The 24939-nt window shown below is 45.4% G+C and overlaps 1 protein-coding gene across 2 annotated transcripts in view; it reads left to right on the plus strand.

Annotated features, from left to right (window-relative positions):
• arhgap46a (Rho GTPase activating protein 46a) overlaps positions 1 to 24939 on the plus strand; it is a 35465-nt gene that overhangs the window by 1289 nt on the left and 9237 nt on the right. For both annotated transcript variants that reach the window (XM_033626778.2, XM_033626779.2), the window contains exons 2-3: positions 11506 to 12012; positions 21739 to 23179. In XM_033626778.2, coding sequence (XP_033482669.2) covers positions 11506 to 12012; positions 21739 to 23179 — 1948 coding nt within the window. The remainder of the gene's footprint in view (positions 1 to 11505; positions 12013 to 21738; positions 23180 to 24939) is intronic.

Here is a 24939-nt window from a genome sequence, read left to right on the forward strand (position 1 = left end):
TCTCCAACTCCTTGCCAGCTGGTGCTCATGTGATGACTGCTTGGTTTTACTTTCTGTAGACGTGTTAACGTCTCTATCTGTCCAGCACTGCAACTCTATCTGTTCAGCACAACATTACCGACAGAGACAGTGGTTCATTTGGTGTTGCACCCTCCTAAAATGTGTCTGCCATTTATTTGAGCTTATCAATGTCAGGAGCAGAAATTAGAATAGGATGTTGTCTCACTGTTTGCCTGCTTGCTGACATAGGCATAAAGGAACAAACCATGCATCCCCCTTACAAGATGAATCAGAATTGGGTCTTTTGACAGGGACAAGGCAGGATGTCCACCCTACACAGGATTTGACAATGGACAAGTTTGTTTGCCTGTTGAGAGGAAGTGATTTTGAAGCTTGAACGGCTTGCTATTGGTTGTGACATGTTAATAATAGAATGACTGTGGAAGATCTTTTTCTCTTTGGATGAATTTTTTATAGCTTCAAATCATATTTTCCAGCTTTCACCCCCTTCTTTCCTGCTTCCTGTACTTTAATCCCTGTTACACTGCTGTAAATCAGACGCTCTTAACACTCTCCACACGCTTTTCGTCTGACTTTGATTCTCTTTGGCCTGCCACAATGACACTGTAATGAGGTTAAGGTGATATGCCACAACACATTTATCTGTACCTGTACAACAGCTGACATGTCAAACTGTTCCTCTGCAGAGATTTAAGGCTGGGTTAGCTTCTTGGCCCACACTAGCTTGAACCTGATGGTAAGAGTGCTGATCATAACTCTCTAGCATTACAGGGGATTATGGCTCGTGGGATGGTCATATGCTCAGATAGGCTGTAAGGATGAATGAGTTATTTGCTTCAAGAGTTGAACAAGCCAGTGAGCAGTTAATGCAAAACTTTAATGAGCTCTGCACAAAATTACAAAAGCAGTACACACAAAAATGTAACACTGAAACATGCAGGGATGAGACACAACAAATCCCCTTAGAGAAGTAAAGTTTTATTGGCTACTGAAATGCAGTGTCACAGTTGTCTCCCCCTTTAACAAATCTAAAACCCTGTTGATATTAGGAAATATTAATTTGTCCTTACACTGCTGATCCCCAGCGATGGCCTCTTAAATCATAATCCACCCCACGTCTCCCCTTGGGCCCACACAGACCCAGCGTTAACATCTTCACCAGGCTGCTTTGCTTTTCTAAGCCTAAAGGGCCAGTCGTCTGCACCTTCACTTCCTCTGTGGGACAATCTGGACGTGTCTTTCCTGTGTGGGTCCTCGGCCAGCCGCTGACCCCCCTCTCACCCTGTAACTCGGCTCTGGGATTAGACTCTGGCCTTGTTTGTCATGTCAGCAGGGGAGGATTCAGGGGGATGGTGTGGTCCAACTCAAAATGAAGTTACAAACTGCTGGTGGTGGTGGTAGGCAAGCAGGTCAGAAACTAATGTCATTTTGGCTGCACGCAGATGGCCGAGACTGAATGCTTGAGTTTATTTTTGAAAAAAGGCCATGTCTTCATGTTGAACATGCATGACCTGACAAGATAAAGTTTGGACAATGAATGTTTGGGGTTATTAAACACAATTACATCCTAAATAGGTTCGTTCGTTTCTCTTGTTTGGAAAAGTGACCCCATTGTTCCCGCTCTGACAGCTGGTGTACTGGACAGAAAGGCCGGCCTGTATGTGGTAAACACCCTGATCCCATCCTCAGCCTCTCCTGCACATGTTCACTCTCGTCCAGAGTCTCATCTGACCCAAAAAATCCCCATGTGCTCCTCAGCTAAGCAAAGGGGTGGCTTCAGGAAGGACAGGGGCTTCTGTTGGGTCAGGCTTACCCCTATAAAAGGGAATTTATTGACCCTGTTGCTGAGTAGTGTCTCAGACAGACAGAGACTGTTCAGCAGAGCAGCAAGGGGGCCGGAAGTTCCCAGCATTTCTGCTGAAAGCTGCAGCAATTGTGGGAGAAGGGAGGATGGCAGGACAAGACAATACTCTCCATACAGAAATCACAGAGCGCTGTTTCTCTGCGGTGAGTTTGTAGGCGGATTACAGTGAGAGGGTATCTGAAGTAACATTCAGCACTGCCAACACGAGATTGTTCTGCTGGAACCGGTGGCGAGGTAGGCACTTTTATCTCACTTCTCATGAAGAATCAGTTTGTTGCAGTGGGGGTGACCATTTTGGCATCGACAGAGAATGAATTCACAGAGTCCATGTAAAATCGCTAGTTGGAAAGCAGCATGGGAAAGACTGGCCTTGCTGAAGGTGGCTGAATGACCTTGTGAGATCCAGTCTAATCCGGTGCCAATGGAGAGGGGAAACTGTCTCTAGTTCTGGATTAGGGCAGCTGTTGAAGGAGGTCACCCCAGACCTCGTATACATGTCCCAGGCTCCTCCCCGCCGCAGCTCTGATTGGCTGCGCTCCGCTGTTTGGAGGCACCGCAGAGAGTTCTCGTTGAATGAAGTCTGCCTGTTGATCTGACAATAGGCTGTATTGTTTTGTTCCATCACAGGCTTCAGAGTAGGGTGCATTTCACAGGCTTTGTAATGCATATGACTGTGAGTCATCACAGGACATTCTTGTCAACTAGGTAACCATTTTTTTTCTACTCCCAGAGCGTCCGGAGATTTATGCATAACAATAAAGTGTTGGTGGCTGCAGCGAGAAAGGAATATTTTTCTGACTTCTCGATCAGATCGGTGTGTTCATGTGGTTGTCTTTCACAAGCAAGCAGTCAACAAAGTCCTTTGTATTCCTTCTTGCTGAAGGCAGAGTGTAGTCTGGCATTGTGCAGAAAGCGTCAAAATCCACTTTGCATTTTTTACCATGCAATGATTTTAAAATAGACCCCATGTCCAACAGTGAAGCATGTTCATATAAGCCTAGCATATAGCACACAAACCAAACCGGACCATCTGGTTCTTGTGGTTTTAAGAGTGTGCATTTACTCTTGTGATTCAGAACTGACAATTACGCTGTTCTCAGTCGATACTAGACAAGATGTAAGAGGTCATTGAAAGTATATTTACTCATCTTTATTGAGTGATGATTTTGCTTATTGTAGGGTTGCCGCAGGAGAATTATTGTGCTTGTCCTTACAGATAATGTCAGAAAGGCAGTGTTTGCCTCAGAGGTGTTCTTCAGCCTCACAACTGCAGCAAGAGAAACTCCAGTGTGTCACAGATATGAAACTTCACTGTCATGTCTGGCGCATCATGTGACTGTACAGTATCTCTACTGCTTTTCCAGATCAGTACTGTCATAACAGAACTGTCACGTCCAGTATAAACAGCTTGTTTGCGTCTTATCCGTGCAGGTCTTTTGGAGTTGAATCAGGTGACAGAGTGAGCTCAGGAGTCTCCCCCTCTGTTCATCTTTATCCTCCCATGCCAGCCTTGTACTCTCTGCCAGGCGTGTGGGTGCCCGGCTGTTTGGTCTTAATGTGCTTTACCTCTCTCCCCCACCTTGGCAACCTGCAGTCCTGGTGCCTGGGTAGACTCACATAAGGCCGGCTCTATCATGCCTTACGTGTCTTGCCGTGAAAGACGACCCCTGAACTCGTTTGCCAATGTCAGCACACAAGGAGTGAGGAATGGACATTGACAACTGCAGCTGAGGGGTGGGGGGTGGGGGGGAGGGGGAGGAGTGAAGTAGAGAGAAAAGGTATGAATCTTTTTTTAGGCCATGTCCCCATTAATGTGGTTCAATTTAAAAATGCTGAATGTAAGTGTTTTCTAAACACATTAAACTGCAGAACATCTTTACACCCTTTCTATGATAACTTCTTTATAACACTATCTCAGTGTTAACATTGGCCAATCTGTGTAATTTAATGTATGACTCATAGATATAAGCAGGTTTTTGAAAGTTTGTCCGTCCTTTCAAGGTCTCTGTGATTATCCCAAATTATTTTCCATTGATTTTTCACACCCTTTTGATCATCTGAATTCTTCAGGGGTTGTTCAGGAGATGGATAACACTTGGCCGTAAGGCAAAGCAAACCAACAATACGCAGCATAGAATTAATTGAAAGATGTATAAACCTTTATAAATCTCAACAAGGGGCAAGAATAAACAAGACAGGCAGTACGCAGCCCTGTGGGTCTGGTTTACAAAGCACATCACTGTTAAAGTCAGAGAACAAGATAAGTATACAGCATCCTAACCCCGAGCATTAACTTTATGAGGGTTTCTGTGGGGAAGAATGCCAAAGTGCCTCTCAGAAGTCTATTACTCTATAACAGACTCAGCAGTCTTTATTTGTTGTTAAATTAAATGCACCACACCCACACACAAACAGACCAATTGTGCCATGAGATCTACTGACCTCTGACCTTGGTGACAAGGCAGGAATGGGAGGTGTTAAACAAAAGAGCCGAAGAATGTGAGTATAACAGGTGCAGGGCTTTTTTTCTGTCATCTGAAACATGTGCACTCTCCCCCCCGATTGTTCTGGATGCCTGGGTGGAGTGTAGGAGCCTCCTCGCACATCCTGTACAGAGACGACCCACATACACCTCGTCCCAACTCTGTTTCCAACAGAAACATTTGGTTCAGTGGAGACACTCCTAGGAAACAAACATATGCCTTTGCAAAGGCTGAATTATGCTTCTGATGAGGACAGGATTAGCCTCTCTCAAACCTGATTCATGTCTCAACTATCAACAAACACTACTGGCAATGGAAACATGACGGCTGAAACGCAGCAGACCAAACTGGCCTGTCATTTCTTGCCATGTCCCATATTCTTTTTTTTTTTTTTAACAAAACACATTCAAAGGGCAGGTCCATCTGCCTTCTCTGGATATTATATGTAAATAGAAAAGCACACTCAGCTTTTGGCAGTAAGCTGTGACGTTGGTTTGAGTGGCAATTGCTGAAAATATTAATAATACCTGAAAGGCTCAGTTCGGATTTTTCTTGGAACTGGGCTTGTACTTATCCATAGTCTGTGATACTTTCACCGCTTCACCTTGCTGTCACACAGCCCTTTCCACCAGGGAAATAAACCTGTCAAATCACTCTCTTACAGGCCACCAGACTCCACTGACAAAAACAGTAATTTTACCTCACAGAACACAGTAGTTGGTCTACTGCTGCCTTGATCTGTTGGTTTGTTTGTGTTCATGTGTGAGGTCATGAAGAGGCACATTAGACAGGCTAGGGGGTTTATATGTAGCAGCATCATCCTGCAGAAACTAATGTCACATGAGAAAGGAGTTTATAAGAGACAAAAGTATTTTGACGCTAGAACATATATTCTTTAACCACAATTTGAATGTATGGGTTCGTAAACATATGCAACACTTCTGGGAAGCCAGAGAATGATATAAAAACCTCTAATAATAATAATAATAATAATAATAACAATATTGATAATAGACCCACCTTTTAATAACACCAGTAACCAAATATCCAAAGTAAAGTGGAAAGTGAACCCAGATATAACTTTTTTTAATGGATCTGTCCCTCTACTTCAGTGCCGTTGTGTCTTGCACTGCTGCTGATGGGGTTACACACGCTAGAGCTGCTGCCCTCTTCACTCCAGTAAACGGGACCGTGGCCACACCACTCAACATGCCAGGTTTACGATTACTCTCTTCGTTAGTCACAGCTACTGGAACTGCTGCCAAGCACTCAGTAGTCGCTCCGTGTCCCCGCTCTTGTTTTACAATATTTAGATAAGCAGGTTGCCTAGCAGCCATGCTGAATAGACTTTGCACATGGTTTATTCATAATCAAACAGCAGTCTGCTTATGGTGATCACTCCTTGTATTATATTGAGGTGCAGGCCTCTGCTTGCCCCTGGGAGAGCAATTTACCAGTAGTTTGTCATTGTTGCTATATTTTTAATTGTTTTGTACCTGTGCAGCTAGGTGAGTCTGAATTCTTCTCTGAGCAGTGACTTATTTTAAGGCCAGTATCTGAGGAGAAAGGATGTTTTGTGTCTCTAACTAGGAAATAGCAGGCCTGAAAATATACCGGCCAGGGTGGACCTTGGCACTTGTTGCTGCGCCTGGTGAACAGAGTGCTAAGGTTTCCTAAATGAATGGCAGGCCCTGTGTGAGAACTCAGCTTGCCTTGGTCCACAAGGGACAGTCACAGGCAACTGCTCAGAATAGTCTGTTGTTGGAAAAGGTTAGAGGTTACAATACAAGAGTCCTGATTGGTAAATGGGTGCTTAGCTGGCTCGCTGGTTTTGTCTAGTATCTCACCTTAACAAGTTTATGGACAAATGACTACAGTAATACCCTCATTTGGCTCCGTTTCTGAAGGCATGCTATCTGTCCATCAGAAATGCCACGATGGCATTGAAGCATGAAGCTGCATTTCAGCCATTACTAGACTATCTGATGAAACACTGCTACCATAATTTGGTCAAGACTCTGCTACACAGAAAAAAAACCTTTGCTTTTCTCTCTCTGTATTGTTTAGCTTTTTGATGAAATCAACAACCACAATGGTATCTGAGTTTGTTTGAAATCCAAAGCTGGACAATGACACAAGGCAGCTTGTTGCCCCATTTCTGGTGAATGTATTGTGCAGTCCTCTATGTTTACCGTTGCCGGGAAAAGTGCCATTTACACTTTGGTGTTGGCTTCGAACAATGGGGCAGATTCCATGAGCTATATTCTGTTGTTTCCCTCACTCTGGGAAACCGCTCTTAGTTATTTTTGGAGCTGACTGTAAATTGTGGATGATGGATGAAGTATTTCTCCTTCAGAAGGAGACATTCAGCACATTGGGACTGGGAATAACAAGATTGTTAAGAAGGTGTGCTTGTGTGCATGTGCATGTGTTTGTATTGACCTCTTGGTCTCAGTGGCAGGCTCTGTTTGCAAGGATTTTTTTTTACAATTTGACAAGCTTTATTTTTAGTCGCTGTGGGATAACCATAGGCTGCTGAAGCGTCTCCTTTACCCGAATGGGAGACAAAGATCCTGTGTGCCAGGGGAGAGCACAGTGTTATTACACACAAGAGTAAAAAGAACATTGTACTTTATACTTAGATTTCCAAATATTTCAAAGCTGTGGACAGTTTTTGTCACCAGGTGAATGATAAGCCCTCTGTTAACAATTAAACAGTGTGTGGTAGCTGAAAAATGAATGTAGTTTTGAAGGGACATTGTCAGGAAAATAGATTCCTTGAAATATAGAATTTAAAAGTCTTGTGTCACTTAAAAGTTACTATTAATGAAAACTTGGAATCTGTAAAGTCCTACTCCTTGACTCTGTATTTTCCTGTTCCTGTCTGTGTTTACTAAAGGCAATCAGATGCTGCTGTAGGAACACACAAACCCCCATCAAGGGTCTCTGGCATGCAAGTCTGCTTCAATTAGATTGAGTTTCCCCAGAGGTAAATCAGGTGCCGTGTCCTTCAGTCAAAGGGCTGTGTGTGTAATAAGTTAATTTTAGATCAATATAAAACATTTCTGTCTGAGTTAAACTTCACTGAGCTGGTGCAGACTGCATTCCAAACCATTTATGAACATTTGCAGCACGAGGCAGACTGCCCCAGTTGTTTGGAGTCCTGCTGTATACTTTTATGTCTGCCTCTCAAGTCTAGGGAATCGCCTAAGCTGAGTAGGCTGGAGTTCAAAACATGCTGTTACAGACAGTATCTTTTCACCAGAAATTTATAGCAGAGGACAAATCCATTTGTATTAGACAAACCCATGTAATGCACATCATTCATGTGGTTTCCCAACCGTGATGTTCCAGGAATTTCAGAACCTGAACACTGGCCTGTCTTCCTGCTTATCTGGTCTTGTCAACAGAGCCCAGCAGGCTCGCTCTCAGCTCTAACTGGTGTTTATTTACCTAGAGGGAACAGTCCTTATGCAACCACTACACCCCGTGCTGCTAAACTCGTCAGCCATGGCCTCCACAGTTGACCCTCAAACCCCAGTTTCCTGTTGGGATGTTCAGGACACAGCCGGGCATGTTCAATTTTGTGCTGGTTTCCTCAGTGTCGTCTCTGGCGTGGAGTTTGGAGACTCAGAAAAGCACAGAGAGGGACACACGGCCTCAGCTTTCTGTCACTGCATGTTCATACGGGATTAGTTTATTTGTATTCTGACACAAACACTGCATTTACAGAGAGTGATGGCAAACACAGGGCTGAATAACAAAGAATGCAGCATGGAGGGATCAGTTTCTCAGAGTGGGAAGGCCTATTTTGGAGGTCAGGAGCAGTAAAAGGATGTAGGCTCTGGTATGTGTGGGGTGGTATTGACTGTTTGGCCTCGGCTTTGAATGCCCCATTATTTGTAAGGCTTCCTTCCCATGAAGTGTTGCGAATCTAATCAGTCTGTAAGTCATCTTCTGGATAGTCGAGCCTCATTGTAGTACCTCACACTACTCTGTGAGATTGAATTCTACCCCTGTAACACAGACAAGCACATTCACGTATTTTTTACCCTTACTTACAGACTACATCCAGACTAATACATTTTCATTTGAAAATGTGTAACTATTGCTACATTTACAACTAATGTCCACATTACTCCGACTTTTTGGGGACCCGCAAACGGATACCTTTTAAAACACTGCTGACCCCATTTTAGTTTGAAAACTCATGGGTTGGGTTTTAGTCTGGATGGGCCGAAACGGAGACTTTTGGAAAGGATGACGCAGACACCAACATTAGCTTCTCGACTGGGTCTTCTCAGTCACGACTTCTCAAACCAAAACATTAGAGCTAGGTGTACATACCTTTCGTGATTTTATACTTTTTGCGTGGACTTCTTCCAGTAATGGATAATGCTTCGGACCGGTACCGCTCTGATACATCGTTGCATTTGCTTTTACCGCCAACTTGACTGTCTTAAACTCCGCCTTCCACCTTGTCGCTAGTCCAAGCTAAAAAATCTCAAGTCTTACTTTTGAACGTCTGCATAGCATTTTCTGTTCCTTAGCAACCAACCAAAGAGTGGACAATCTGCTTCCTGTTTACATGTCATGTGGGTTTTATGGATGGAGATTAATTCTGAAATGGTGCTAAAACTCTTGTGTGTACAGAGACGTTATTCGTGTGGATCTTACCACACTTTTTATTCCTAAATTTCCACTCTCACCTTCTTGTCGTTCCAGGTGAGATAAAAACAGAGTATAAGGCCCCGTTTATACGACGATTTCAACTGAAAACGGTAAACTTTAGTTGCGTTTTGGCCGATCATTTACATGACAGCGGCGTTTTGGGTGCCTCAAAATGCAACGATTTGAAAACGGGTTCCAGAGTGCAATGTTTTGGAAACAGCAGCGTCTCCGTTGTCATGTAAACTTGCAATATGCAGTTCCTCTGAAAACGGACTTTTCGCACATGTGCATTACGGTTCCAGTCACTAGGCATGCCGACCATCACAGCAACAATGCCGAGCTCTGTTTGTGCTGCTCACCCTGTTGATTTGAAGTAAAGTGTAGATCTGTTACTGTAGCAACTCCACCTCGTCGTCCATCCAGACAAAGTTATCTGTGCATGCTTTCGCCATTGTGTCTTCTTTGTTTTGGTTTGAAATCACGGCATTGTAGAGGAAGGCACTTCAGCGCAGGCACATGGCGTCATGCCATGGTGTTGCTTTGCAAATTTACATTGCCACCCATTGGCCTGGCATGCATACTACAGCGTTCCCAGTAGATGTTGCGGCTCCTTGTGAACAATAATAAAGTTTCAATAACGTCGTCATATAAACGCAGAAGTTTTTTAAAACGCAAAGGACAGACTTTTCCGTTTTTACCGAAATCGTTGTCGTATAAACAGCCCCTAAAAGCATCCTTCATGTTGACTCCACTAAGGTCAGGGCTGCTTGCCTAGTGTGAGGGATTGGACCAGATGGCCTCCCAGCATAGAGCACCAGGACACATGGGAAGACAGTATGCAAAAGGCTTGTATATCCTCTGCTCTTTCTTATTTTACCTGGCTGTTCAATCAACCTGTGCAGAGCCTGGTGCTGGCAGCACATAAAAGAGATGCTGACTGACACTTTATACTTGGTGAACAGGTACGTCAAAGTTGATGAGGTTAAAATGGAGAACAGCTGTTGTTTTCCAGTGAGTTGCAGTCAACACTGTGACATTGTAACCCTGGCAGACCTGACCGGCACCACACTTCCCTGTGTCTATTTCTGAGGCTGGGGGTGCACACAGGGCTAATTTGGCAGGAACATAACGAGCAAATGTGGGTATATGTGGTGGACATTGCAGGCACTCATATCCACGCTAAGTTTCATGCCCCTTCTGATCATCACAGGTAGCTTGGACAGAAGGCTCACACCACAAACAACCATGACGGGGAGAAGAAAAGCGTCTCTGTCCTGAGAAAGCTGGGAAAATATCCCAACCTGTAGCGGATTGTTGTGACACTAATTCTTCTCCACTGGCACTTTTCTCCCAAAGATACTAGGCTAGGGTTGGGTGGGATACTTGAACAAGAGAAATGACCTAACCTTGCCGAAGCCTTCAAGTGGTCATTATGGGAGATGAGAAAAGGAGCATGGTGATTTATTGGATAATTTGAGTCCTTTCTCTGGCTCTGATCTAGACGTCTACTGTGTCTGGGTCTGGAGAAAGGAGTCTTGCTGGCTGTTTGTAGTGTTCCTGTTCCCACATGGATTTGCTGGCACAGTTAAGGCCTGCATTAGGGAACTGGATCAAAGGAGACATGATGGAGCCCACTAAAGGGTAGCATGACCTGGATATATAGCACCAGCAAACTGCAGCCCTCGCTTATTTGTCAGATATATTTATTGACCCTGATTTTCTGTAGGTAGCTACAGCATACACCTGTTAATTGCAATATGCCACACACTTTAACAAAGATAGATAGTGTCCTATAATTTCTCTGAAATTCAGTTCATGGTCCAATTGTGTGTAATTGGTTGTCCCATTATCTGTCCCTTTTGCATACTTTTCTTTAAACTGGGTTGTCTTTCTCTCTGTTTCTCTCTCAGCCTCTGTCTCTATTTTTGCACCTCCCCTCTCTACTGTCTCTTTTTTGTTGTGTGTGTGTGTGTGTGTGTGTGTATTGTGCTGAGCTGGCTGTTGTCACTCTGTGATTGTAGATGAGCTCGGTGGTTTTTGCGTTAGTAGCACTCAGAGCTTTTGGTTCTCTTTGGGCCTTGCTGACTCCATGCCTGGTGTCTCACTGAGCGTGTCCACCTGTCCTCAAATTAAGGAATCGCACACGCACACCATCACTTGCTCCGTTGCCTACCAAAGAGATGACATCATTGCTAACACACACACATAGACATATGCACACACACACACAAACACACACAGATGGCTGCATGTCGGGGACACAAACACTGACACTCTCTCCATATGGGCAAGTGGGCATTTTGGGCCTCTCAGTCTGTCAAACAGTGTGAGTTGTTTACTGCTTGTCGAGTTGATTAGTACTCAGGCGTGACCGTGGCCTCTAATGCATCATCATATCCTGTTGATGGATAATCTGTTGTCATTTTCAGCCGTAAATAATACTCTGCCTTGTTTCTTCTCATTCAGCTCTGATTGGGTGGAGATCCTGGAGCCACGCTCCCGGGAGCGTATGTATGTGAACTTGACCACTGGTGAGTGCGGCTGGGATCCCCCCTCAGGCGTCCCTGTTCGCCAGGCAGACGGTAACCAGTGGTGGGAGCTGTTTGACCCTCACAGTGGCCGCTTCTACTACTACAACTCTACTGGGCGCCGCACGGTCTGGCATCGACCCCAGGGAGCTGATATAGTGCCTCTATCCCAGCTCCAGGCCATGAGGCGATGCTCTGAGGCCAAGCGGGCTGGGGGGGGTGCGGACAGACACCATCACAGCACCACGGGGAGTATCAGCAGTGTAGGGAGCCAAGGACGCTGCACACCTCTGCCTGAGCAGGACGGAGACAGTCCTGTCCCCAGAACTCCAGAGACCAGTGAGGAGGCTGCCAACCCCGAGGTGGACCCAGCAGTGGACAGCAGATTGCAAGGAGATGGAAGCAGCTCCGAAAACAGCACAGACGGAAGTAAAGACCCACCGAGGTAAGCCCGCCCAAACCTTCAGTAGCCTCTACAGTAAGTCTGGAAAGGGAATTGTGCTTAATCATTAGTTGATCATATTACCGGGAAATGTGATAGCCATCACAACATATGGCACTGTGAGTAGTAATGACTTTCAAATGCTTCTGCTATGAGAACTCGCAGGATTATTTTGACTTTTGACCGCTCAGGCCGAACCCAAACTGCCTTTTTATTTTCATTCTGACTTATCTGAACATTCCATATGTCCCATGTTTCCATACTATTGCCTGTGAACCATGCTCAGCCATTTCAGCAAATCGCTACCAAATGGGGAGAACGGTCAGTTATACTGCAGAGCACGACACCCAACCCCCCTTAACGCTAGGGTTACTGGTGCAGAACGGCCCCTAACAGTAAGTCATTCAGAGACCCCATCATGTGCTCGACGTTGTGGCCTCGTCCAAACCACCGTCTCTTCCCTCCAAGCCAGATTCCAGACATGCCACTTCTGTTTCCCCTGGCGCAGGGCCACTGAGTCCGTCTTAGTGTCCTTCTGTGTGCTCACCACCACCACCACCACCCTGCTCCACTCTGCTCCAATGCTCATTTAATTTTCCTAAAACAAATCTCGGCCCCAGGCCATCAAAGGCTGTAACACCCCGAATGGGTGAGAGTTTAAATGTGCATGCATGAGAGGCATGTGAGAGAGTGTTGTCTGTGGTTAATAACAAGCAGAACCGCTACATTCCAGCTGCATATAAACAAGGCGAACCCTGCTGGCTTTCAGAGGCTATACCATGGCGACTCTTGCTCTCCGCTTCATCCTGGCTCTTCTTTTTCCTCACCTTGGCCATTAGGAGGTCTCTTCTCTGACCCTCTGGTCCTTTGGGATCACGTAGAGGTGGAGGGGGAACTAATTGGTCAGCAATGGCTGTTGAATGACACGACTGGAGGCCTCGTTGCATTGCCTCTGGTGTGTATGGGGAGTGTCAAAACCCCCCACAGGGTCCCACTATGCCCCAGTGATTCAACCTCTCCCAGAGCATTTTCTGTCTCCACTTAAAACAATGGCCAGCTGTGTTTCTCAAAGGCTGAAGAGTCTTTAGCCTACAGAGGCTTGATACCCTAGTTAGCCATATGGCCCTTCACATGCTCTCCAGCCTCCATCTTTTAACAGGTAATTAGAAACCACCACAAAATGCGCAGAGACGGTGGAATGTGACAGCTCAAAATGGATGAAAACAAACTCTGAGACATTCTTGTCATCGGTTAGTTAACCGCATTATTGATAATGACAAGGATCAATGGGTAAAAGAAGCGAGGGAGAAAGTTTAAATGAAGGGTCACAGTGGTTTGAGGTTAGCTAATTGCTCTGTCCCACCCAGACCAGAGGAGTGTTAGGGACTTTCATGAGAGCATAGTCCTCTTCCTTATTTTGATCATACTACTTCTGGTCAAAACCTTTTTTAGGTTCCATCGAGTAATGGGGTATTTCATTGTTTAAAGTTCCTCAATGTTTGGTTCAAATGTCTGAGCTATTTTAGACATGTCCTTACATGTTCTTTTCTACTTCCTTTTTTTTCTTTGTGAAATTTCAACAGAGATGAAATGTTAATAATTTATGACCTTTGAAAAACAAAGCTGTTCTTTGTGGAGATGGGACAATCCCAGTTCTTCCAGCACCAGTTTCCTTTTGTTTCAAGCTATTAATATAAATCTGTTCATAATAGATAGAAGAGTTCCCAAAGTTTCCACACCACACACCCTGTGTGTTATTCTAAGCAGCAGCGGTTAGTTGATGCTGCTTCCTTTCGCTGTCTGTTTCTCCTTGTCTTTATAAAGCTCACATCTATGTTCGTGCTTATAGAGGCATAGTTGTGGGTCGACTTGAGTGCCAAATCTGTTACTCATTGGCCAAGTCTTATCACATGTACTGGGAATTTCTGGGTACTTTGGGCCTGTGGAGCTCATCAGGGAAATACCGTGGTCTCTAGAGGTAAACATGTCAGTCACATGTGGTTACATGCACAGGAAACTGAAACAAACTGATCTCTTTCCATGATGTAGGACCTGTAGGTGTTACAGATCAACTAGCTTATAACATCTGTATTGAATTTCACCCACCTTCCAGTGTGTGTGTCTGTGTGTTGTGGTCATCAACCAGATAACATCTGCATGGGATTTCACCGTAGATGGTGTGTGATCCGTGCATATGCCCATCTTCACTGTGTGTGGGCTCCACACTGCTGAGCTTACAAGTTACAGCAGACCTGCTGAGGTTGAGTGGATGTTAAAAGTCTGATGAGGACACATGGCAGCAGGGTGTAAGACAACCCAGAAGTGACCCAAGGTGGTTCACATCAGGGTCACAGCAGTCTTTTTGTCTTATGAGCTGGACCAGGGGCGTATAATGGACCACTAAAAGGAACAAAGGCTGTCACTTATACCCAGTTGTCCCCCAGGGTCAACGGAGAGCTTTCTCTAAGCAGGAAGTCTACGTATGCTGAATGGAGAACACCAAATGGCTTGTATGTTCCCTCTCATTTAGGCCTGTAATGATATAGTGGTGCACCAGCATTCAATCTAAGGCAGTCACACTGACATTAGACACATAAAACTCGCTTTTCCTGATTGTTGACTGGCCTTTAAAAAGATTCAGTAAACGCAGTGTTGAGTATCTAAACGTCTTCTCTGTCTGGGTTGTTTCATTGTTTATATGTTTGTGCCTGTACCAAAGTTGAATCAGTTTTTACATATTAAAGGAGGACACAATAGCTGGCTTTGTAAGCATGTGCAACAAGTTTAGTTCAAATTTTAGCGGTTTAATTTTAGTCTGACTTTAAGGAACCCGAAGGACAAACGTAGAAACCTCCCCCCAAAGGTGACAAGTGTCTGAACGTTTAAAAAACAGAACTGGAAACATTTTGTCTCAGTTTTATTTTCTATTTTGGGGAAGTTTGCAGAGACATTTTTAAAAATGAAATACGGGCATGAAAGCAAAAGTAAAATCAAAACAAAAGATCAAATCAAAATCAAAAGCTTCTCCTCATGCACTCGAGACTGTCTGGCTGTGAGTCATGTAGGAGAAATCACCACCGGGTTTATTTAGGAAACAAGGGGGCATCTTATGGGGTTGATAAAGTTTTTAAGTTTTTAATGAGTCGCACATTGTCTGCATGTTTACTGCGAGAGCACAAGCCTCTCATGCTTTTCATCTCCCGCCACGCTGAGGACGTAGCCACAAAATCTTTACGCACACTGGAAAGACATGTTTCATCTCTGCTCTCCCGGTGTGGTAAGCTCATTTTCAGCTCTTTCCAGATGGTGTTTTAAGTGTGCCTATTTTTTTTTTTCTTTTCTTTTCTTTGCGAAAAAGTTGTACTTTGGACTTGAGATCTGGTTATGTGCCTCAGTGCTTTGGTCTGGTTAACAGTGACAATGTCCATATTTTGTTTTATCTCTGCGCTGTTTCCCTACACACTCCATGTTTCACATAATTGAAACTATAGTATTCTCAAGACCTAGAGAGCTACAGTTTTATGTGTCTCATTGAAGCAGCGTAAAACCATTGAAATTCTGCTTTTACAGTTAACTTCTCGACCTGGTTCTGTGCTGCAGTATAATATCTCCAGGGTTTTCATGAAGAACCAGTGTCACCACATGTGAACTGGCCTCAGGCATGCTGCTCTGACTGCTTCACCTCGTGTCTAGACCGCAAGCGTATCAGACACGTTTTCACTCGCACTTCTCACGCAATAGATTTGCTTTCATTTTGAGCTCACGTCTCAGCTGTGTCTCATGGGCGTAAATGCGACATGACATTTATTTATGTTTCAAGTCTATGTTAATTGCAAGGTTGATGGGGAATATAAAGGCACTGAATAAATGTGTTTATCCATGTTTTGTAACCCAGGTGGAGCAGTGGTGTCTCTGGACAGAGCCAAAGAGCAGCGTGCTCTGCTCCAGTTTCCCACAGACTCTCTCTTTGCCAGTGCCTCGCAGCTGGGAGGCAAGGCACAGGGATGTGGTATTGAGGAGTTGTAGTGTATTTATGGGCAAACTGTAATCTACACTGTACATTTACTGCCACTACTGCACATAAAATTTGGCTGCTCCTTCGCTGCTTGGCGCTTAAAAAAGTCTTGTATAAGACAGAACCAGTATACCAGCTTCATTGTACCGTGAATGTTGTTGTTACATGAGCCTGATGCTGAGGTGACACTTGTGGTCTAAACACGGGGTCAGCTGACTCGCAGCATGCAGAGATAGTATTTTTCTGGGTGTTTACGGGTTTTCCACTCACACCCGTTTCTAATGAGACATTATTGGTTGTTACCACATGCTGCTCTTTTGTGTCCCTGATCATATCTCTGAGATTTGGGACTGACTGAAACAGGCTTTTTGAATGTGTGTGAAGAGGACGCAGCCAAACAGTGTTCTCATGGGACCTGCCCTCGCAAAAAGAGTGGCAGATATTCTTTTTCAAATTCCAGAGGCGGGTCTCACTGGAATCCAGTTGGGTTTGGCCGCATCCCGTCTGTCCCTACAACATGATCCTAGTGGCTGTCCTCTGGCCCAGCCCAGTACTTCTCATGGGGTCGGGCTGTGGGAGCCACAGACATGCACAACTGGTAGACATCTTGGCTCAGAGGAGGGAGGTGCGTCAGTTCAGCTGTTGCAGGACAGCTGGCCCTCTGGAGGTGCCTGACAGGAACTGGGGGCCTGCCAGCTCTGCCTCAAATTTTATTCCTCTGCTTGATATTTTTTGTGATCGATTGTTCAAAAGTGAGAAGAAAAAACAGTTGTGAATGTTGGCGTAATGGATACAACATTGTCCTCGGTGAATCCTCTTTGTCTTTTTGGTTTCCTTCCTCTATGTGTATCGCACTGATCTCATTGGTTTGTGCTCTGAGGTGTTTGTGCAGCAGAAGCTTGGCCTGTGCGACCTCATTTCCTCTTCCTGTCCAGCCAATGTTAATAATAACCCCTGTTTTTCAGACCCCTCTATTCCCAGGGGGTATATTTAGGAGCCTCCAAATCCATATCCCTACCCGCCAAAGTGACTCAGCTGATGGCTTTTCCAACAACAGTTATTCCAAGCTGGAAAGAAAGGAGAGACCAAACATCTGCTGACAGCAGAGTCACCGTAGTATATTTAGTTGGTTATTGAGACGACCTGACCACAGCAACATTAAGAACAGTGACAGAGGTATCTGAGACTGTATGTGGGTGAAAGACACCAGAGCTGCTGAGACTAATTGAAATTTGCTGACTGTTAAGTTGATTTGCTGCCCCGGAGGCCAATCAGATTACCCTGTTGGTTTCCAAAGGGCCTCTAACTTCATTTTATCTTACATTTCTCTGTCTTCCTAAAGGTCTCACATGCTTGCTCCAGGCTCTGAATGAAGGGGTTTGTACAAGTGCATATGTGAGCCTAGATACGTGCATGCACATGCACTCTGTGTGTCTAGTCATGCGTTCTTAAGAAATAGTTGAAATGGAGATTATCGTTTTGCAAACAGCGAGGGATTTGGAAAAATTTTGAGTTTTTTTTACACTGAGAATGATAATTATCATGTCTCCTTTAACCTCTGTGATAAATTGCTGTGTATAATCCCCACCTTCAGCTAACATTCAACACCTGACAGGCAGGCTACTAGCAGGCAACACACCCTTTCCAAACAACTTTCATTATAGAGTAAAGTTCGGGCCTGTTCACGGTTACGTAAGAGCCTGTCTAACTATGGAAGTTGAAGATGGCTCTTTCAGGTTCAGCCTCTTCCCTGTCATCTTTCTCTTCCCCCTACTCACACTCCATTGCTGTCGTTAAGGGAGGCATCTCCGTGACGATGGCACAGCCATTCATTGTGTAAGGCTCCCCACACTGCCACAGAGGCCCCTGAATGAGCCCTGAGGAATGCCAGTCTTCCCGCTCATTCCCTTGCTGCACTCTCCCACGACTAATCCCCACCCCTTCTCATTTACACATGCTCACACCCTCCTCTCTTGTCTCTCTAGCTCTGTTCTCCTTCACCCCCCCGACTACCCACCCCCACATATCATCTCTCCACACTAGGCCTGTTGTATTTTCTCACCATTGTACTGTCTTTTGGTTCAGGGTTTGTAATCATACTTCATTTAGTTGACCAGAGGTTTACTGATATGCAGTGTTGTTCTAGCTGTGTAATGGGATTAGAGACTTTGGATAGAGATCGAAGACACTGTAAAGCTTTACTGTTGGAGTTGGCTCCCGGCCGCCATGCGATCGCGGTGATCATCGCACCCAACTCCCTGCTGACATCCAACATAATATGCCAGTGCTGGAGGGGGTGAACATGCTAGACGTTTGCTGAGCCTGAGTGGGACAATGGCAGTCAGACAACAGAGACAAAGCCTGACAAAATCCCTCTCTCCCAACACTGTGAGCTGAACTTCTCACAGGCCTCCGAATGTGTTCAGTTTCAGGCTACATCCACACGAATTAATTTCTGTTATAATACGTTGCTGTGTTTACCCCTAAAACACAGACTTTTGAAAATGCTGCTGATCCCATTTTTTTGTTTGAAAACTCTGTGGTTGCATTTTTGTGTGGACGGGCAGAAATGGAGACTTTTGAACACGATTTCACAGACACCCACAATGTGTCATGTGATATATGTTTTCAGGCGTGTTAGAAGGAGATTATTTCTAAAACACTTGTGTGTATAGAGATAGTCTTCGTTTTTAAAAGGTTGTTTTAAAATGAAAACGTAGTGTGGATGTGGCCTCAGTCCCAGAAAAATAGTTTTTATTTATTGTTGCTACTGAACTTATCACAGGACAGGAAGGAATAGTATAGAAGCATGCAGTGTTGTGTTTTGGGATATTGATGTTTAGCCTTTAATCTGTTAAATCCCAAGAATACTTTGACTGGTTATATTTGTTGGTTTATAGGTTAATTTTGCCACTCTTCACTTTACTGCACTGCATACCACTCGGGTCTGGTGGGAGCTAACTAGCGGTGTCACTCATTCAGCGATTGTTAACAACTCTTAGGTCTGTTAGCATCATTAGCAGTGTCAGGCCAGCTAGTGGTGCTAACATAGTTACCAATACTAAAGGGGATTTGTTGCTCAATGTGAAGCTGTTTACTCACTGGGGCCACCTGGTGGAAGACCTGAGGGTGGCCATCATGTGTCTGCAGCAGCGCTGCCCCACCAACATCAGTGGAGCACCAGACTAAAAGGAGAGGCCTCCTGTATGCCACATCATTTTGCGTATTAATTCTTAGAGATTAACCAGTTAGTTACAAGTTAATGGGTGTCAGGCTATCAGAAGCAAAATTAACCGAAATTGACATCCCTATTTGTCTTCTTTGGACATGAAGATGGAGCCTCTAAGGGACCGGAGTCCAAGGATATAGAATTTCCCATGTATGATGTGAAACATTTTGTAAAGCTGTACATAAGCTCCCTATAATTAAGATTCAGGCCATACTTCCGCCCTGAAAGCAGTGTGTGAACATTACCTTCGGCATTTCCTGTTTGTGTTACACATGGGGAAGCCCTCTCTACAACCCTCCAGAGGACCTCCTCATACAGGAAGTAGTGGTCACTATGATCTCAGGGTCAGTCCTCATAAAGTACGTCACCCACCCACCCAGAAGATAGAAGCCAGATCCGTGTTTTCTTTCACAGTTGGCCATCACATGAACCCTGGATTGTTTTATGTGTGAAACAACAAGGTTTGATTTGTTTGTGTATAATGAAAGTGGAATTTGATTATTGTGGTTTTATGTGTGAGGTCCGCTGTGTTCTTTGGCCGTCTCATTATAAGAAAAGCCTTGATGTCTCATGTGTGAGCTTTTCCTGCTGTAGCAAACCGGTGCTAAATGGTCAGCTGCTGAGGTGGGAATGATTTTGTATGATTGGTACCACCTCCTCCTGTTTGACAGGACAAGAGTGAGAAAACATACACTGTTTCAAAGAGTGCAAACAGTGGCTTCTCATGTTTACAGCTGTCACCCAACAACACCCCACACCCCCCACCCTGTGTAACACACTCACACATGCTTGCAACAACTAAACAGTGGTGGTTTCGGGTGAATCCCATCCATCAGAGCCTCTTGTCTTCACACGTGTCTGTCTGAGTGAGTGTGTGTGTGTTACGTGTTATTTAGGCAGTAAACTTCCTTCATTGGTCTGAGTGAGGTGGGGGCCTTGTAGCATTCCCAACAACAGTGATTGTGGCAGGCTGAGTTGGTGCTGTGCCAGGTGGCTGAGATCCAGCTGTTTATAGGCTCTGCCTGGCCTGGATGGTGATCTGTGGGACCGTTTGAAGATGAGAGCCTGTTTACATTCAAACCTCTGAGGTGCTGTGACTCACTGTAGACGGGGGTGGCACAAGGTCCTGAGAGAGAGAGAGAGAGAGAGAGAGAGAGAGAGAGAATGAGCTGTAGCTTGGAGGACTAAAGGAAGTTTGCCGTTGGCTGGAGGACCTCAGGGGAATTGTTTCAGCATTGTTCCACAGAGATGTGGGGAGGAGAGGGGGGGTCACTCCGCCTCTTTCCTCCTCCTTCTGCGTCCTCTTAATGCTGTTACAGCCCAACTCTCGACTAAAAACTCCTAATGCTCTTGGAACAGGGAAGCCTTTGAACACTTGCTCAGGCTCTACCCTGATCTGTGTTTATGTTTGGATTTATGAGGACAGAAGGTGATCCAATTTGATCTAATTAATTAACCCAGTGAATCCTAAGAGGAGGTTGGCGGGAGGGAAGGTAAGTCTCCTTTGCCTGCCTTCAAACTTACTTACCTGCTTGACCTTTGATTAAGGGAGAAACCTACTAAGCTTGTATATGCTGTACTGCGTCACATGTGTCCTACTCAGGCCAGCCGCCAACTGTGTCCATGCGTGTATGCGCAATAATGCCTGCTTTAGACACACTCAGTGGTTTAAGAGGGCAAGTTTTTGATCAGTCAAGGAATGAAAAGTCCTGATTGCGGTGGAAGATTATGAGGGGACAGCAGAGTGGAGGGCAGCAGACCAGAGCAGCGTGACCAGATTGATGGCAGATTGTTTTAGGTTGCTGGGATTATCAGTGGGCCATTGGGTTTGAAGTTAGCCCAGCCGCTCAACCAAAAGGAGAAGAATTAACCTTTGGACCCGAGTGAAGATATTCTCAGCCGTGAACTACTGCAATCCTGACTTCTCTCAGAGCAACCTCTTTTCATGTGGCCTCCTGCTTTACTGTTCAAATGTTCACTCGTTGATTCAGATGGCAGACATTACTGCCATGTGATAGTCGTATGAAACTAGCATTAGCTGCTTCACAGACATACATCTACTGGCAATTATTTTCTATAATGTTACCCTATGCATTCCCCAGACATGTTGGAAATCTGGATGCGTTCAGTGAGATGTGTAATCTGTAATTTTAGGCACTTTACACAACACACACTGGAGTTATTGTCTCATGGGTTTGACAAGGCCATTATGACTGCCAGACTAAAAATGGAGCAGAGTCTTTAGAGGTCAGTGAAATGTTTGGAGAGGAATTTGTGGATTGCTGCTGATTTTCCCAGCCCTGTCAGCTTTGGATTTTTTAGAATAGATGAAATATAGTTAAAGGCTTTATGCCTGTGTATGATTGTATGTGATCATAATCATTTTATGGCACTCGCACTCTCTGTTGACTTATGGATGTTTATTTAGACTTTTATATACTTTGTTGCTTTGAATCTCATTCGACTTATATTTTCTCCCTTTTAGGGATGCTTCTCAAAGATGGCAGCCTGCACCTGGTTCTAAGGCAGCCATGTTGGTGAAGGTGAACAGCATGAGCCGTAGCCAGCCCATCCCAGCCTTGCAGCAGCAGCAGCACCTCCAACACAGTGCAACCAGCAAATCCAGCACCTTCACCCTGCACCCCTCTGGCAACAAGGCCCAAGGAGGACACTTAAGCTCTACCCAGGGATATAAAACTGCCCCTTCTGGCAAAATGGCAGCTGACACACGTCAGGCCCATCACCTGAGAAAAGCCAGTAACGGCAGCTTCTGTTTAGTTCCATCAGATGGTAGCCATCCCAGTCCGCTCCTTCACAGGTCACAGACCAGTACACCATGCCCTATCTCTCCCCAGTATGGTTGCACTGCCCCAATCTATGATGAGCCAGTTTCAGAATGTCCCATATATGATGAACCCCCAACAGACATGGAGGTAGAGGGGGCCCACCTGTACAACGGACAACCTCTTTCTCGCCTGACACCTACCCATAGCCTCCAAAAACCCAGACACCTCCAGCACCCTGGTTCATCTCATCCAGGGTCCAGACACAGGAGAAATCCCTCATCCTCTGACTACAGCCCAGCTGGTCTGGAGTGCATCAAACACATGATCAACGTTGACCCCAAACAGGGGCTTGTATCTAGCTCTCCTGTACCCACACGCACCCCTTCCCCTACATCCAGACAGGATCCTGTCTTGACCCAGCCTCAGCCACATCCCCAGCCCCAGGCCCACTCTCTGCCCCAGGCTCGAGGCCAGTTAAGGGACAGAGAGCCAGGAACCCCAGGCCCAAGTACACTGGACAAAAAGCAAACCTGGCGGGTCCTTGAGGCCACTGTCCAGCGCGCCATGGAGGCACGACACAGCAGGCAAAGCAGCCAGGCCTCGCAGGACTTCCCTTCATCGACCCCACAGGCCACAGCAAACTATCAAGACTCTGGCTACTCCACCGGCCCCTCCCCAAGTCTGAGAAGAAAGAGCAGGAGGAGGGTGGGAGCCGGTGGCGGTGCAGGAGGCAGGCCGGGGTCAGTGGGCAGCAGCGGGGAGCTCTGCGCCCTTAACGAGAGGCTCATGGCCGAGATGCGGGAGGTAGTGAGTCGCTCCAACACCATGAGGGAGGTAAGAGCGGGGCTGGACCCAGAGATGGGGGAGAGGGTTGTCGTACCTCGGACGCGCTCTCCTGCAGACTCACTCAGGTGGTATGGAGGAGGGGGGTCAGCAGCGGGCAGGTGCGCTTCTGGAGAGGAACTCACCGGGGCTCCCCGGTCACTGAGTAGGGCAGGTAACCATGGCAACCCTGCGCTTACCCCTCTGGAGATACCAGGGAGGCAGAAAAGGACCTATGAAAAGGTGGACACCTTGGAGATGAGTGTGAATAGCCAAGCCAGTCTGTCCTCACCAGAGACCCCAGGACCGCCCTCCCAGGTAACCCCACCCCCATGTTTTGTATATGTATGTTTGCGTTTGTGTGGGTGTGTGTGTGTGTTTGTGTGTGTGGCAAACTAACAAAATAAATTGTTATTAACAAAGCAGACATTGTAATAGAATATATGGTTACTATTCCAGTATTATGATACTTTCTTGTCTGATTAAGAGCTCAGCTGTGTGTGGGTTATTGTGTGGTCTGTTTACCTTAACACGTTTGTTTGGATGCAACTTTGTTTTGTCTGGAAGTGGTCTGATTGCTGATATCTCTCCAGATTCACCATCAGATTAGAGAAGAATTCAGTCTGACAGTGTCAAAAGAGGCCGAGTCATTCCTTAACATAGTATCTGTGCACTATGAGAATTTTTAGCTGCTGCTTTTGTATTGTTTAGTGTGTCTAGTCCTCAGAACTATAAGTGGAAGAATGGACAGATTGTGTCACTGAGCAGAAATATTCCACTATTGGGGCAGATCAGACAACACTAATAATTTGGTTATTTTTTGACTTTGCAGAGCACTAAAATACAAAGAGACACATGTGGAGGAACTGTGACAGTGGCTTATCTTGCCTTCAAGGGTCCTTACAAAATATGCACATGATCAAAGATGAAAGAACTATTTGACTTCTCAAAACAGTTATATAAGTAGCAGCATGTGGAGCCAGTTCCAAGATCTGCTACGTCTAATCTCCAAATCCCCTCATGCAACAGAATCACACCCCATACCTCCATACATTATAGTGCTGTTTTCAGAAGCAGTCCCACTGGACCTCTGCAACTAAAAAATGAATGTTTGAGTCAACACAGAGCTGTGGGATGAAAACAGTAGAGCTAATCTGTCTCTTTGAAAAAGAACACAGAGCATTTTGTGAGTAATGCCTTTAACATTCCAATCTTGAGTGCCTAAATGTCCCCAGGACATTAGGCAGTGGGCAGGCTGGGCACGGCTGACTGTAATGGCCTCAGTCCCAGCATTACCTGTCATCCTCTTACCACCGTCCATCTGCCCTGCACTGCAGGTGCTGTATACTCATATGCCAGCTCTTTGCTTGGGCATCTGGGGCCCATGCCAGGCCAGAGAGATTCAGGACATGGCTTCCCTCAGTCAGGAAGGAGGGCCGCTGTGGCCCATATGGCCCAGGCTTGGCAGGGAGATGAGGAAGAGGAAAAGGAGGAGGCAGGCTGGTACCAAGGCGTATTGGTACCACTGTAGTTTAAGCATGTTAGACATCAGCCAAAGAGCACTGAGCGGGCCCCCTAAGTCTGTCCTGGAATGTTCTTCAGACCTGCTGTTATATCACTCACACACACACATTATGGCTTGTGATGTATTTGCAGCTCTATAATTCCATATTTGAACATTATGTTCTTGCTGAAAGACCTTTACCAGCTTGTTCAAAGGGTGCACAGAAAGTGTCCATTTCCACAAAATCCATGAATAATTTATGTTTTCAAAGTTGAGAGTAGTTCCCAAAGTTACACTGTTGCGTTTCAGTCCGTAGTATGACTAAATGACCATCCTGTGCTGCTGCATCTGTAAGCTATCTGTACAACAGTGTAATTTACTGAAAGTAGAAGTTGTACATTCCCGTTCCCTAGTTAAACATGTGCTTTGTTGCATTTGATCTTCTGTAGTTGACCTCTGTCGCCCATTTAAAAAAAAACATCAACTCTGCACGACCGTATAAACCTTCTGCCAAAGCCAAACCTCACATCTGCTGCATCTGATTGAGAAACCAAAATGCGAAGTCCAGACGTGA

Source organism: Epinephelus lanceolatus, chromosome 1 (genome assembly GCF_041903045.1).
Source record: "Epinephelus lanceolatus isolate andai-2023 chromosome 1, ASM4190304v1, whole genome shotgun sequence".
Taxonomy (NCBI): domain Eukaryota; kingdom Metazoa; phylum Chordata; class Actinopteri; order Perciformes; family Serranidae; genus Epinephelus; species Epinephelus lanceolatus.